Source organism: Phyllostomus discolor, chromosome 12 (genome assembly GCF_004126475.2).
Source record: "Phyllostomus discolor isolate MPI-MPIP mPhyDis1 chromosome 12, mPhyDis1.pri.v3, whole genome shotgun sequence".
NCBI classification, from domain to species: Eukaryota; Metazoa; Chordata; class Mammalia; order Chiroptera; family Phyllostomidae; genus Phyllostomus; species Phyllostomus discolor.
Window position 1 is genome coordinate 4,325,698 of NC_040914.2, and position 15,161 is coordinate 4,340,858.

Below are 15,161 nucleotides of genomic sequence, written 5' to 3' on the forward strand. Positions count from 1 at the left end.
TTTTTCCTGGGGAAAAAAAAATAGAGATCCCACTCTTAGAGGCCTGTGTGAAGGAAGCCCTAAGACATGGACCCTGTTCCTTGCTGGCACCTCCCTGCGGGCTTTTCCCGAAGAGACCTGTGAATAACACCAGGCTGGTGGTGCACTGGCCTCCAGTCAGGGCACTGGAGCCTGCAGGGAAGGTGTGGCAGGCTCTGGAGGAGGCCCTCCCTCTCTGGGACCACCCCAGAGGGAGGGACATCAAGGATGGAGAAGTGGCTGGGGTGCCCACCCCCAGGCCCATCAAGGCCAGGCCGAGGCTCAGCCTCCAGGAGAGTGCAGGGATTCCCTCAATAACTACGTTCATCCCGTAAATCCCTACAGAGAGAGCAGCAGGTCCTCAGAGCACACCACCTCCCCTTCGTTTACAGGTAAGGAAAACGAGGCCCTAAGCAAGATGGGGTGACGTGGCCACTGTCGGCATGTGCCTCCACCTCTGGGCCCTGAGGAAGTATCAAGTAGCCCTGGGGCCTGCGAGGCCCTGGGGCCTGCGAGAGACCCACAGGCTTCCTCTACCCCGTGCCCACATTTTTAGTGCCCCAGCACCCAGGAGGTTGATCCTCTCAGCTAGAAGACAAAGGGCAAAGGTCATCAGCCTGGTCAGGCCCCTGCTGACACCACCCACCTGAGGACAGGGGCAGAAGCCTCCTAGCCCAGCTCCTCCAGAGCCTGCTGGGAGCAGAGGAGAGCTCAGTGCCCAGAGTGCCCACCATGGCCTAGATCCCGTGTGCCCACGGCCCTGTTCAGTGAAGGCACAGCGCTGTGCCCCCAGGGTGAATGAAGTGGGAAGCCAAGGAACACCCCCGAGAGCTTTGCCCTGGCCCTCCTGTGTCTCTGGAAATGGGCTCCTGGAGTGGAGGGGGAGGGAGAAGTGAGACCCCAGGTGCCTGTGTGGACACCGGGGCCCCAAAGGAGGGCTCATCACTCTCCTCCCCTGCTGAAGCCCCCTCAGCCTCATGTCCAGCCAGGGCTGGGGCCTGCTGATGCAGCAAGCCGGCTGGGCTTCCAGGCCACACCGCAAGAAAAAAGGACTCGGAGGCAGGGTAGAAATGACTGTATATTCCCTGGTTACAAAGCGGGGCTGTGGCAGGCACCAGCGCGTCCGGTGGGTCAGCAGACCAGCAGGGCCTCGTCATCACTGGCCTCCAACACTGGGGAGCAGAGTGGTGGGGGGCTCCTGCAGACACCAAGTGGCTCTGGCGGGTGAAGACCTAGGGTACTGCTGGCAGTGGGGGGTGGGGGGTGAGGGTCCTGGGCCGAGCGGGGCTCCTGGGGCGTGTCCACGGGAGCTGGGCTGTCCACCAGAGGGTCCCTGCAGGCCTTCCTGTCCTTGTCCACTGGCCTGTACTCTGGGTCCTGCAGGCCCGAGGCGGGCAGCACAGAAGGCACCACCTCTGGTGCGTGGCTGGGGGCAGTGGGGGACTGGTCTCCATCCGCCCCAGGGCTGCCTGTGTCCGTGAGGGGTGCCGGGGGGTCCAGGGCGGCCCCCGGTGCAGGCTGGAGGAGCCCGTCGCCCAGCACTGTCTGTGAGGTGCGGGCAGCAGTCAGCAGCGGGATCTGTCCCCGCGGGGCCCGGGGCCGGTGAAAGAGCCGATTCCACAGGCGACCCAGCCGGCGGCGAGAGGGTCCTCGGCGGGAGGCGTGCCGGCGCATCTGTCTCCGCATGGCTGTGCGAAGGTTCTGTAGCATGGAGGCCTGGAGGGCGGGTGACAGCTGAGGAGGCAGAGGTCAGCACGACCCCCAAGAAACCCAAAAGACCAACTTGTCCCCCATCTGGCACGGACCCTGTGTCACTCTCCCCAGGCCTCGCCTCCCACCTCCCTCTACCCCAGGAGCTGCTTGGTCCGGCCATCGGAGACGGCAGAGTCTTATACACCCTGGGGCTCACCTGGGACGCACTGTAGACAGGAAAGTCCTCCACGGGTGGGATGAGGCCCTGTGCGATGAGCTGCCCGTAGGACGGGGGTGCTTCTCGCCGCACAAACTCAGCCTCCAGGCGTGTCATCTGGGTCTCAAAGGCCCTAGGAGCAATGGGCAGGAGGGGAGCATAGCAGGATTGGCCAGGACCCCACACTTCCACCTACTCAAGGGCCTGCAGCAGGGTGTGGGGCCCTGACGCTCCCTCTGGAGATCCTGAGATGCCTGGACCCTGGGTGCACCAGAGAAGTCCCAGGGGCATGGCCTGGGCCCCAACTCACACACCCACAGCTGTGGGAACAGTGGGCCCAGAGCAGTGAAGAAACTGCTGGCCCGTGACCCCAGGCGCTGTGGGGAGCAGGGAGGGCCCGCCCGCCCACCTGTACTCCTGCGTGCGCAGGGAGTAAAGTTTGAAGGCACAGCCCAAGGCGATGACGAGCAGCAGGCCGCAGACCAGGCTGCCGATGAGGGCCGCGGTGATGACCTTCCGGGGCACGGCCGCCAGGCAGCCGTGCTCGTCGCTGCCATCCTGGCAGTCCTCCTGGCCGTCGCAGCGCCACGTCTCAAAGATGCACAGGTTGGTGCCACAGTGGAAGGTGCCGGGCTGGCAGGAGAAACAGTTCTTCTCATCGGCGCCATCCGGGCAGCTTTTCTGGTTGTTGCAGCGGTCGGCAGGTGCGTAGCACAGGCCACTGCCCCCTTCACAGGGGTACTGGTCGGGCGGGCAGGCGGGGCAGCCCTGCTCGTCTCGGCCGCTGGCACAGTGCCACCAGCCATCGCAGCGCTGCGATTCTAAGAAGCAGCCCTGCTCACCCGTGTCATCCGTGACGCCCTCGACGCTGCTCCCGCAGGGCTGCTCCCACGGGAGGCAGTAGCCCTTCACCTGGTAGGTGGCGTTGAAGCCGTGGCCGGCGCTGCGGGCACGAGCGTGGTAGGCCACCGTGAGGCGGCCCTGGGCGGCCTCAAGGCTCACGGGCCGGTGGTTGCTGCGGTAGGACAGCGTCTGCAGCAGGCGGTCCCCGCGCTCGCCCAGGCCCTCGTACACCTGCACGTAGTCGTCGTAGCCCAGCCGCAGCTCCAGCTGCAGCAGCACCCGTCGCTGGTCCTGGGTGTCCACCAGCCACGTGCAGTGAAGGTCTGAGGGCCCTCGGGCCGCACCGAACAGGTCTGGGGAGGCAAAGGAGCCATAGAAGCTGCCCAGCCGCCGGCCACACGCCAGGTCAGGGCAGCCAGCCTCGTCGGAGCCATCGCCGCAGTCCTGCGTGCCGTCACAGCGCCGCTCGACAGGCAGGCAGCGCGTGGAGCGTGCCCCACTGCAGGGGAAGGTGCCCGCGGGGCACAGGCTGCCAGGGGGCTCAGAGGCAGGCGCTGAGCAGTTGCCCTCGTCGGAGCCATCACCACACTCATCCACCGTGTTGCACTGCCATGGGCCCGGCAGGCACTTGCCGTTGTCACAGCGGAACTCGTCCGCCTGGCAGGACGCCTGGCCCAGCTTCCCTGTGGGATAAAGAGTGCAGGGGGAGACCGTCAGGGGAGGGCTGCGCCTCGCTCCAGCGACAGGGCCTGAGGCCAGGAGGGGTCAGGGTGGTTCCCTCTTCCCAGCGGGGCCTCTGCAGAGCCTAGGAAGAGGCAGGAGACGTGGAGAAGAGTCCTGGCCTCTCCACGGCCACTCAAGGGACAAAGGCCCCTGGAATGTCAGGGTGAGCTAAGTCTCTGACATGAGGGTAAAGGGCGAGCCCCCACTCCAGCCAAGTCTCTGACATGGGGTCAGTGACTTCGAGGGGATCCAAGGTCCCCTGAGGCAGCAACATGTCCAGCCTGGTCCTACCACTGTGCTCTGACTGGCGGGGTTCCCGGGGGAGACCCTGCAGGGAGCGGGCAGGTGGAGAGGGCTGCTCCGGCCCCGGGCACCCAAGTGGCACCCTGGGTGCTGTGAGGTGCCCCGTGACACCCTGCGACGCCCTGCTGCTGGTGTCACCTCGGATGTATGAGAGACGGAAACCCTGGGCCTGGCCGGAGCTGGAGGCGTCAGAGTGGAAGAAGATCCAGACATGGTCCCGGGTGGAGATGAAGGCCGGCGGGATGGCAGAGCCGCAGAGCCGGAAGGCCTCCTGGCGAGGCGGGGCCGCTGGGCCCAGCATGAGCCAGTCCAGGGAGCACTGGTGGGACTCCTCCACGTCGAAGTTGCGGAAGCTGCACAGGTGGAGAGGACCGCGGGTGTGTGTCAGGCAGGTTCCAGCAGCCAAGGACCAGCAGGGAACAATCATGTCTGCACTTAGGACACTTAGGACAAGGATGGCCCGCCCACCTCACCCCACCCCTGCTCTCCTCTCCTCCGCTGCCAGACATCCCGGGGTCTGAGGGCAGCTCCAAGAAGAATCAGAACGAATCTGAACAGCATCCTCATCAGCCCTGCAGCTCTGGGAGGGCCTTTTCGGCACACACACAGCATCCCCACCCCACAGCCAAAGTGGAGGCCCATCAGGAGCCCCACCATGGGCAATTCCCTCCCCTGACACTCTCTCAAGTGGGGAGACCCAAGGGTCCAGATCCCATGCACACCGAGCCTGCTGGGACAGACCCTGCACCAACTTCCAGGCCTGTGCACTATGAGGGAGGAGCGTGCCCATGAGGCTGGCCTAGCCTGGGGCTGGGTGACAACTGGTCACCTGGGGAGAAACATACTAGCCCAGGAGCCCCTGGCCCAGGTTGTGGGAGGAGCATGTCATGGGGCTTTGAGTCTTTGGTGGAGGGTGAAGTCTTTGGAGAGAGGGTGCCCAAGATCTACAGCCCTGTGACCACAGGAAAGCAGGCACAGACACTCAGACCCTGGCGTGCCCATCACACCCACACTTTGGAGCTACGGAGCAGTAACTGGGGCCATCTGGGCATTGGCATTTCAGAGAGTGACTCCCCAGCCAAATACCCCATGGCCACCCAGGCCAGGGGTTCCAGCCTCAGTGTCACCATCTGGTCACCTCACTGTTTCCCTCGGTATGTCCCTGCAGCTGGAGCACCTGGGCTCATGCCTGGGCCCCTCTCCTGCCGAGAATTCCCTGAAGACCCTGGGGAAACCCCGCTCTAGGATCCCTGCCAGCCTAGCCTCAGGCCACCCTGGTAGGACACAAAGCAGACACCACGATCCCCTCAGAGAGAACCAGACCATGCCCGCCAGCACCCAGGGCTCCCCGGCCCCAGCAGGTCTGAGGTGACTGACCACTCCCTCAGCCCCTCAGAGGCTCAGGACAGGCCGAGGCCCCGCTCCACACAGCCAGCCACAGAGGCCCACAGAGGCCTGGGGGCGGGCACACCCACATGCTCACACATGCTCCCACCTGAACACTCACACATGCAGTTGTGCACACACATCTACTCACATGTGTGCCCTCTGAACTTGCTCCGACATGTGCTTATACATGTTCACACTTGTTCTTTCTACCTGCTCAGGTGTGGGCTCATAGACACAAGCACATGTATATCACACATGCACACATACATGCACTCCACGCCTGCCCACGTGTGCACTCAGGCACCTGCGCCACCACACACACATACACTCAGCACGTGCAGACCCCCAGAGATTCCCTAGGACACTCCTGGGACCCCCATACCTGATGGTGATCATGTCTCCACGGTCACCCTGGATGTACCAGCTGCAGTTGGTGCCCGGCGGGTAGTTGAGGGGCCAGGCCGGACTGTAGATGACGCCACGCCGTTCCGTGTGCTGCTCCAGTTTCCCGCTGCAGGCAGCTGTCAGGAGAGGAGGCAGGGAAGTGCTGGCCTCACCTTTGTGGAGGAAGTGGGGAGGCAGCAAGGGGACACTTGAGCCTCTCGTGGCCTGAGCAAGGCCTTTCCGAGGCAGGATAAAGACTAGCCAAGGGTGGGCATGGCCGAGGGCAAGGCTGCTACTCGAGACTTCACAGAAGTGGTGTGCACGGCAGAGCAAGGAGCACCCCTGCCTCATCCTGTGCACCAACCGAGGGCCCTGGCAGGGCTGGGGGCGAGCCCGCCTCCCTGGTGCAGCCTCTTGGCCTTGGGGCCTCGGTTCAGTTAAGAATTCTGCACCATAGACCTGCCCACCCCGCCCAGGGCTTGACAAATACAGGCCTCACTGGAGAGGGGTGGTGCTTTGCTCACACAGACTTGAGTGCCTACTATGTGCCAAACACAGTGTTAGCCGTGCTGAGTAAGACAGGCAAACACCCTGCTCTGTGGTGCTTGCACATTGCAAAGTAGGCGTGTGGGGGAAGAGCGGGGCGTGGGGACCGGGTGGACTTCCTGCAGACCCCCTGCGGGGGGAGAAGATAGTAACACAGGGCTAAAGGGAGGGGTCAAGATCGAGGTGGGGCTGGAGAGGCAGGCTGGGTCTGATCACACTTTGTCGGGAACCTGGGTTTTATCCCGAGCTGGAGTGGTCAGCCACTGGAGGCAGCCCGTAACCAGATGAGCAAACTGAGGCTCAGAGAGGATAAAGGACCAGCCCATGGCTGCACAGCAGTGCATGGCAGTCAGACTCTACGGTTCCTCCAGCGGGCTCAGCTTTCACTGTGGCCTGCACCGATGCAGTCGTGGAAGGTCACCCACACCACACCCCATGTCAGGCAGCAGCGGCACAGAGCGTCATGCAGCCAGCATGCGTGAGGGGCCACCATGCCCAGCCCCAGAGGCTCACCATGCCCACCTCACTGTCCCTGCCCTCTGCTCCCCAGCTGAAGGGGCGAAGCCTGCCCTGGTCTGCTCCGGCCTCCCCAGGGCCACAGGAGCCCCTACGTTGGCTGCCCCCATGCCTCCCGGCCCCTCCCAGCCCTCACCACACTGCTTCTCCGACTCCTCCCAGCCGCCTGTGGTGAAGGCAGGGCCCACTCTACGGACAGAAAGCCTGAGGCTCAAGGGGACACTGAGGACCCGAGTCCAGGGACATCGCCTCCTCACTTTCCCACCGCCTGGCACCCTCCCTGTCGCCCTGGAAGCAGGGGTCTCCCTGCTGGCTCGCAGGAAGACTCCTTTCAGGGTCCCACACAACACGGCCGCACCAAGGGGAGCGAAGCCCTCCAGCCACCTCTCATGCTCTTAGGACAAGGACCACACTCATAGCAGCGGCACCAGCCCCTGCCCTCTTCTGCCTCATCTCCCCCTATAACACATCCTTCCACTCACGCCTCCCATTGAGCCTCCCGCGGGAAGGAGACTTTGTCATGCAGCCCCTGGCAGGACGCTCTCCCACCCCTGTTGGCCCACCCACTCCTACAAACTCCAGCCCGGGGGCCCCTTCCCCAGAGCCCCCTCCCCATTCAGTACCCACTGGGGCTCCAATGCCCCCCACTTCTCTGTCCCCCCAGCACCCATCATAGCAGCAATTTCCCTTTCAGCTGCGCTGGCTCTAGCTTCTCACCATGTCCCCAGGGGCCCGCGCAGGGCCTGACTCACAGTAGGTCTCAATAAATATGGGTCAGTGAATGAACTGGTTAGTCCAAGTACCTGCTTAGCGCTTAGAGGCATGAAACCCCTTCCACCGGGACCTGCCATGACCGACTGTGGGGGCCCAGTGATCCAATACTGTGACTACTGGGGACTCAAAACTCCCATTCAACAGCTCACAAGAAATTCAAAGGACTGGAAGGGAAACACTGCCCCCTGAACCTAAACCACACTTGGTCAGCCATCAGAGCCCCAGGAGTCACAGAGGCACCAGCCAGGCCTCTCCACCTGCCACCCACCCTGGGCCCAGGAGCCACGAGCTCTGGTTGCAGGCCATGAGAGGAAGGGCTGAACAAACAGAGTAGCCTGGCTGTTCCCTCTGAAAGGTGAGGCTGCCAGCTTTGTGGACCACACAGGGACTCTGGCTGCTGGCCTGGGGACGCCCCGGGAGGTGAGGGGTCATGCAAACCAGAAGAGAACTCCTCTGGAAGGGGCAGGGGCAGGGCTGGAGAGGGGATGCTCACAGGCAGGGCGGGCCCAGGCTGCTGGAGTGCGTCTCCCGGATGTGGCGTCTCAGAGCGTGTTACACTGAAGCACCTGGCTTCTCCGGCGGGAGGCTCCAGTCCACGAGGCTGGAAACCTCTGTATTCTCAGCCCCCAGGACAGGGCCTGGGGCAGAGCAGGGCTCAGTCACAACCAGCTCTGGCCTAGGAGCCTCGCCCAGAGACGAACGCTCTCAGAGCCCAGGTTTTTCACCCACACGGGCCAGGCCCCCACATCCTTCTCTCTCTGGCCAGAGCATCTCATCCTCAGGACTTACGTCTGGCCCTCATCCAGGGGTCAGGAGGCCTGTCTCTCAGACCACCAGCCATGCCAGGAGCAGACGACTGGACAGCTGCCAGCCCAGCTGTGCCTCTCGGCAAAGCTCCTGACAACACGCACCCCCAGACAGTCTCACTCCTGGGGCTGCCCAGAGCTGCCCTAGAAAGTGCCACAGCCAGAGCGTCAGGGTCCCCGTTACTGTCCGCTCCACTCCCAAGGGGCCTACACGTGGTCCTACATGTAGTGTGGAGACCACAGTGTCCACCGCTGTGGGCCCGGCCCACACAGAGTGAGTGAGGGTGGAGCGGGAGGGAAGCTGGGAGACGCAGGGAGCTGGGGGCTCTGGTCAGGGCCTCTGGGCCGGATGCCTCCTGGCAATGGGCCTGGAGGTCACCACCAGCTCAGACTCCCAGCCCCAGGCCTCTCTGTGATTGCGGGCCTCCCCCGCCCAGCACACGGCCCAGGATCCTGGCACAGGCGGGAGATGGGGGGCGTGTGAATCCAGTCCTGGGGCCTCTGCTTGTCCATCAGTAAAACAGGCCAGCGGGTGCTGCTGCTCTGAGGGTGGTTCAAAGGTCTCAGGAAAGAGGCAGTCTCTAGGCCGATGTTCATGGGATGGGGTGAGTGGGGCCACGCCCCACAGGAGGTGAGGGTCGCGCCGGCGCATGTGACGGCGGCCATCGGTGCGCGGAGCTGGGAGGACTGTGTTTGGGGACGCGCTGACACAGAACAGAGAGCCTTGGGGTGTCTGGGAGGCACTCGGAAAGGCCTGTCTGAGCCTTAACTGGAGGTGGCCTGTGTTCACTTGGGCAGAAGATGCCCTCGGCCCTCGTGGTGAAGTGGCTGCTCAAGTGGGCAAGGGATGACTGCGCGGTTTTAGACCCGAGAGTGTCTTTCCTTCCCTGGTCCAAGGAGTCATCAAATGCTCTTGAGAGGGCCAGAGCCTGATGAAGCACAATTTGCAGATCCGGTTTCTAGAGGCGATCAATACTCCAGACAGCCCGCCTGGTGGCACAGATGACAGGGGGCTGGGAGCCCCACCCCAGGAACTGGGGACACTGCCAGGTAAGTGGAAAACGGCTCAAAGAGCCTACCCAGCCCACCCTGAGGTCACAGTGGAGTCCAGAGTCCAAAGTGCTGGAGGCACTAGTCAGGGCCTGGCAGCCTGGGCAGCACAGGGGCTGGGTCCCCGAGCAGCCCAGCCAGGCCCTCGGGAGTGTCTCAACCCAGCGAGGGCTGGGAAGGAAGGGGCAGGCGAACGGCTGTGGTCTGAGACCCTCACAGTGGGAGTCACAGGGAAACCCTGCAAGTGCGGCGTCATGGAGCCTTGGGTCAGAGGTCGAGCAGGTGCCTCAGGCAGCCAGAAGCTGTCTCTTAGCAATGTCAGAGGGGTCAGAGCTGGACTCCAGAAGACTAGGGCCCAGATCACCGCCTGTGACCACATGGACTGTGCAGCTGAAGACCCCAGGCCACCATGCACAGGCATAGTGGCCCCTGCAGTTGGGTGACGTGGACTTTGCTGGGGCCCAAGGTCTTTATAACTAAGAAAAACCAAACATGTGGCCCTGGATGGTTGTCTTTCTCTCCCTGGCTCTGTGGGTAGACCTCATCCATGAAGCGTCACTCTTCTAAACCTAGGGCACCTGCAGGTGGCAGACGTGTCCACGCAGGACACCAGCAGGAGGGCTGGCCTGCGGCTCACATCTGTAAGACCTGCCACCCCCTTCCGCTCCTTCACAGCCAGTCTTCTCCGGGAACTTGTGCTGGGAGGTTGGCAGTTAGCTGTGGGGGCCAGGACGCCAGGCAGGGCTGGGGCTGCCTCAGTGCTGAGCAAGGCAGGTCCCTAGGCCAGCAGAGTCAGCAGAGGAGGCCAGGCTGCCGGGAGCCGGAGCTGGTATGCAAGGAGAATCGGGAGGGAGACTGAGAGGCTGTGTCTGAGAGACAGGCCGCGAGAGCAGCTTCTGTGCACGTTGGGCCTCCCCATTCCAGTGACCTTGGTTAGTGGACATGCCACTCTCTGAGGCAACCTCAGTGAGTTCCTGCTACAAGCCAGGCCCTGAGCAGAACTGGGAGTCCCAGGTACTTCTTGCTCCTCCAGGGAACACAGCAAACAGCAAACAAATCAGCGGCACCTCCTCGACTGGGGTCTGCACATTCTCCCAGCTTCTTGAAACCGTGCTTAGATGTCTCCTGGTGGCATCAGGGGCCATGAGGGCCTGGACTTATGCATTTGCCAACCCCTGGTAGCCCCCCCCCCAGCAAAGAACAAATGCCCCAGTGGCCTCAGCCACCCTTTCTGCTTCTGACAGACAGTCTTTGCTGCACTAGATGAACACAAAGATGGCGCATGGATGGACAGACCCAGTTGGATGGGCAAGAGGCAGGGGTTGAGCCCCAACTGTGTTTTCTCAGACGCTGTTTGAATGTTTGGCATCCACCAATCACAAGGCCACAGTACTAGTCAAAGCATTTACCTCTCTCCTGCACGCCAGTTTGTCTAGAAGCTGCCTCTTCCCAGTCCAGCTGATCCAAGGCTGAGCCCCTGACCCACCTTCTTATCTAACTCACACCCCAGGCCAATATTCCCCCTGCCTCCTAGGAATTATTCAGCCTAGCCCATTCTAAACTGTTTCTCTTGTCCTGCCTTGACTTTCCCACAGAAACTCCAACTGATGCTCTCGCCCAGGCCTTCCCCACATCCAACCTGACTGGACCCGCAGCCCTGCACGGTGTGGCCTGTGTCCCTTCCTCTCAAGACACACAAGTAACAACTTTGTCAATGGCACTGGCCTCCCCATGTCATCACTCAGTCACACCTTCCTATATTAAATCCCAGGCATAATTTAAAAACAGGTGGGCCTCTCACAGCAGCTCATGGCCCCCAGGGAACCCCACAGCCTACAGGAAGTACAATCTGTCGAGCGCTCTAGCCTGTGGCGGTTTGCCCATGGTATTAAGCCACCACGTGTCAACACCATGCTGAGCACCTTGCCTCATTCACTCACTCAACCCTACTAACAGGTTCTGAAGTAGGTCCTCTCATTGCACCCGTTTTATAGAAGAGGGATCTGAGATTCAGGGAAGTTCAAGCCCACCCAAGGCCAAATAGCAGCTCTGGGCTGCAGAGAAGATGCACCTCAGGGGCGGAAGCAGGACTCCGAAGGCCTGTCCTCAGAGGCTAAAACGCCAGAAGGCAGGGGAGAGGGGAGGAAGGAGAGGAGCATATTACTCACCTAAAGCAGGAACTGCACTGCTGAGCCGGCCGGTGAGAACGATGTTCACTGCAGGAAACACAAAGAGGGTCCAGTGGCGGTGTTAGGGGCGGGCACTTTTGGGACCCAGGCACCTGACCTTGGCCAGCAGCAGCCCTTTCAGGGGCACGAGGCAACATGGCTGGTTCTCTTCCTCTCATAGGGCAAAGCCTGGGGTGCTGCCACAGGGACCCCTGCCCCCAGCCTGGGCCTGCTGGGACCCCCAAGGTTCTCAGAACCCACCTACATACATAGAGACAAAGAGAGCAGTGTGCCAGCCAGGCTGCGCCAGACCACTGCCGCCACTCCCCACACCTGGGAATTCTAACTCACTTGGGAGGGGTGTGTTTCTGTTTCCTGTCCAGCTTGAGAAGCTCAGGCCTGCACCACCTGTCAGAGAGAGGCCCTGGCTCTGCCTGGGCGGAGGCTCTGCCACACAGGTTCCTGCCACCTTGGAGGGCTGCCTCCTCTGAGGGCCCTGCCAGCCCCCTCATTCGCTGGCAGCAGGGAGGCAGGGAAGCAGCTCTGATTGCCCCATGTTACAGGGGCACCCAGCCTGCAGAGGTCAGGGGCAGTCTCACTGTGCCATGCTAAGCTTGAGAAGGGAGGCAAAGAACTCTCCTGCCACCCACTCCCTCAAATACCCACCTCCTGGGGCATGTCCTTTGCTTTCATGCACTGCTTTCCTGCAGGGGAACCAGGAGGAGGAGGCAGGCAAACTGAACTTCCTGGGGGTTCAGAGTGTCCCCCCCAACATCAAGTGAGCCAAGGAAGGCACAGGGCATCACTGGAGGGGATAGCCACCACGGGCAAGGAGGCAGAAACAACTGCCGCCTCTCAGAACACCCAGCGTCTGGGCCACATCTGGGCAGGGAGGGCCTTGGGAAGCCAAAGGGCCCGTCCCCCTGCCCAGCTCACCAGGAAGCCCACCCGGCACCTCAGAGTCTGGAGCCTATGGCCACCAACAGACTGGGCAGTGAGCACTTTGAGGGTTCCAGCCCTCACTGAGACCAGCTCACAAACAGAAGCAGGTGCCTTCCCCCTAGACTTCGAGCTCCCTGATTCTTGGGGGGACAGGGGACCATACAGCTTAAAACCTTCAGGTTTCTTCTCTTTTACTTTGTCACTTCAATGGCTTCAGCAAACCTCTGGAGTTACAGTGCCTTCCTCCACACAGCCACAGAGTGGCCAGCCCTGACCCCAGGCTCAGATAATGGCCTCCTTCCTTTCTCATGGTAAATACCGGAGCCATGTGCACTGAGGATTTAACTCTTTCCTTCTTTCCCCCACACAGGGCCCCCCGCAAGGTGAACAGAAAAACTCCCGGATAAGGTAGGAGCCCTCCCCACACACAGCCCTCTGGGCTGAACAGGCTAGCCCCTTGGTGTGGGAAAACGCAAAGAAAGAGAGCATTCTCGAAGTTGCCTCCCGCCTGGTGTCCCGAGTCCCGGCTCCAGCCAGCGCCCGCCCCCACCCCGACTTCAGGCAGAAAACAGACTTCTTCAGGAGGCAGCCGGCCTCGCCTTTGTCCGCAGCTTCGGAGGCCCCCATTGCCCGGCCGCCAAGCTAAGCGCAGCCGGGTCTTAGGAAATCCGCCGCCTGCACAGCAGGGCCGCCCTGCGCATGGTTCACCCGCGCCGGATCCGCTATTCCGAGCCGGGCGGGAGCCCCGGCTCTGCGGCCGGAGTCGCCCCCCTCCTCCCCGAGGCCTACGACCCCAGCAGACCCCGAGCTCCCGCGGTGCCATCTCCGGAAGCCCCGGCCACAGCCTGGAGGACTGTCCGGTCTGGTCAGGGCTCGGCGGGGGTCTGCCAGGCGGGGGCCCGGACCCCACCGGGCCTGCGCGGCCCACTCACCCAAGCAGACAACGGCCAGCTGCGCCCGGGCGCCCGGCGCCCCCTCCGGCCCCGCGGGCGCCCGCTGCTCCATTCCGGGGCCGGCCGGCCGCGGGCAACTCCTCGTGCCCCCGGGGTCCCGCTACGGCTCCGGCTGGGGCTCGGGCCCCGACTCCCGCAGCGGCTGCGGGCCGGGTGCGGGTGGCGGCTCGGGCGGCGTCTTTGTGAGGCAGCCGTGCAGGCCCGCAGCTCGCGGGGCCACATCGGCCACGGCGTCACGGGCCCCGCGGGGGCTCAGCGGCGGCCGCCAGGGTGGACCCGCGCCCGCCGCTGCCCCCGCGCCCCTGGCGCCCCGCCGCTGCCGGCCTGTGCCTGGGGGCCCTCGGAGCGCCCATGCCCCGTGCCGTGCCCCCGGGGCCGCCCTGAGCTGCGCCCAGCCTGCCTGGCTGGTGCCGCCTGCGGTGGGTTCGCAGGTCTGTGGGTCCTCCCGCCCGGCCCCTCGCCCGCCCGGAGCTTGGAGGCCGCGCCGCGCCAGCCACGTGACGCGCCCGCCGAGCCGCAGTGGCGCTGGTAGGGCAGGAGGCGGCGCCTCGGGTGCTGGACAGCTCCGCGCCCTCTGGCCCTTGAGCAGGGTGTTTGAGGTGGGCCTTGCACCCCGGGCCTGGGTCAGTTCTCTCCTTGCCGCCTGCTCCCCGGACCCCAGCTGTGCAGAGCAGCGCAGAGGAGCGAGGGTTGGTAGAAGGTGGCAGCCGGAGAAAGGGGCTACACAGGGCTGCTTGAGGACCTGCCCCTCCGACCTGGTCCTCTGGTTTGCCACAGCCCATGTCATAGGAGCCGTGTCACATCCCTGACATGACCCCTCTGTGCACAGCAAGGGCTGTCCCCAGTATTGCCTCAGCCCGCCCAGTCATCACGACTGGCTCTGGGAAATTAAGAGGAGGCCTGCTTTTCAGGATTGGGGCCACTATCTGAGAAAGCAGTCAACAAAGAGAGGGTCTGGGCTCAGAAGAGGCAGAAGCATGGAGAGATAAAGAAGGGTTGAGGAGGCTATTTAAGGTCAAGCAGAGTCAACCCTCCTTCCTTGAGGCTGATGTGAAATCACAGGTCCCCAAAGGTTCCCTGGCACTGGGCCTTGCATGGCCTGCCCCACCCCCAGCTGAGGCTCAGGACCCCCTACACCCCTCTGCCCCACCTTTGATCACAGCCCATTAAAAGAGAAGGTAGGTGTTATGTTAGTAAAAGTTGTAGACAGAGTAACTAACTCCCTTTCACTGTGTAAGCCATCTGGATTTTAATTTAAAAATTTGGGGCGGGGGGACACCTTTTGGTTTTTCTGGTTTTTCTTGTTCTCTCTCCTGTAATTCCTTCCGTGATTTTTTCCAAAGCAGACTTCCTCTTGGGAGATGCATTACAGGATTTAAGAATCAAATAACAAGATAAACAATTCATTTATGGCAAAGAACATTAGTCTGCTATAACTTGGTTTCAGAATTTCCTCAGACTGTGTGCCGCCCATGTGACGGGCATTCTTGCACAGCAGAACGTCGGACTGAGGTGCGGGCACCTGGCTGTGTTTCCGGGAGAGTGTACTCCCGGGTTACATACGAGTCCAGGTTTGAGACCAGTGCCAGGAGAGACCTATTAAGAGCCTGAGGCAAAAGGAAAAATGTTAGCCCCTATATACACTCATCAAAATATCTTCCCATGTTTTGAGCCAAATGGAAATGGTTAATCAAGGCTCTACAATGATAAAACATGACTCTATTAAAGCTCTAAGTTGTCCGATCTGTTTACACCTATGTCACCCCTCACAAAGCCACACAACAGGGGGCCGCCACTTGCCTGAGATCCTCGGGCTCATTGGAAACAACTGTTCCCA

The 15,161-nt window shown here is 62.2% G+C and overlaps 1 protein-coding gene across 1 annotated transcript; it reads right to left on the reverse strand.

Moving 5' to 3' along the window:
- Positions 1-1,080: 1,080 nt before the first annotated feature.
- On the reverse strand, positions 1,081-13,659 carry LRP3 (LDL receptor related protein 3). Its single transcript, XM_028530406.2, has 7 exons — positions 13,304-13,659; positions 11,430-11,477; positions 5,568-5,706; positions 3,935-4,149; positions 2,337-3,453; positions 1,928-2,060; positions 1,081-1,734 (listed from the first exon to the last, which is right to left on the reverse strand). Exons 1-7 carry the CDS (start codon positions 13,374-13,376, stop codon positions 1,150-1,152), a joined length of 2,310 nt encoding a protein of 769 aa, XP_028386207.1. The 5' UTR covers positions 13,377-13,659; the 3' UTR covers positions 1,081-1,149.
- Between the last annotated feature and the right edge of the window lie 1,502 nt (positions 13,660-15,161).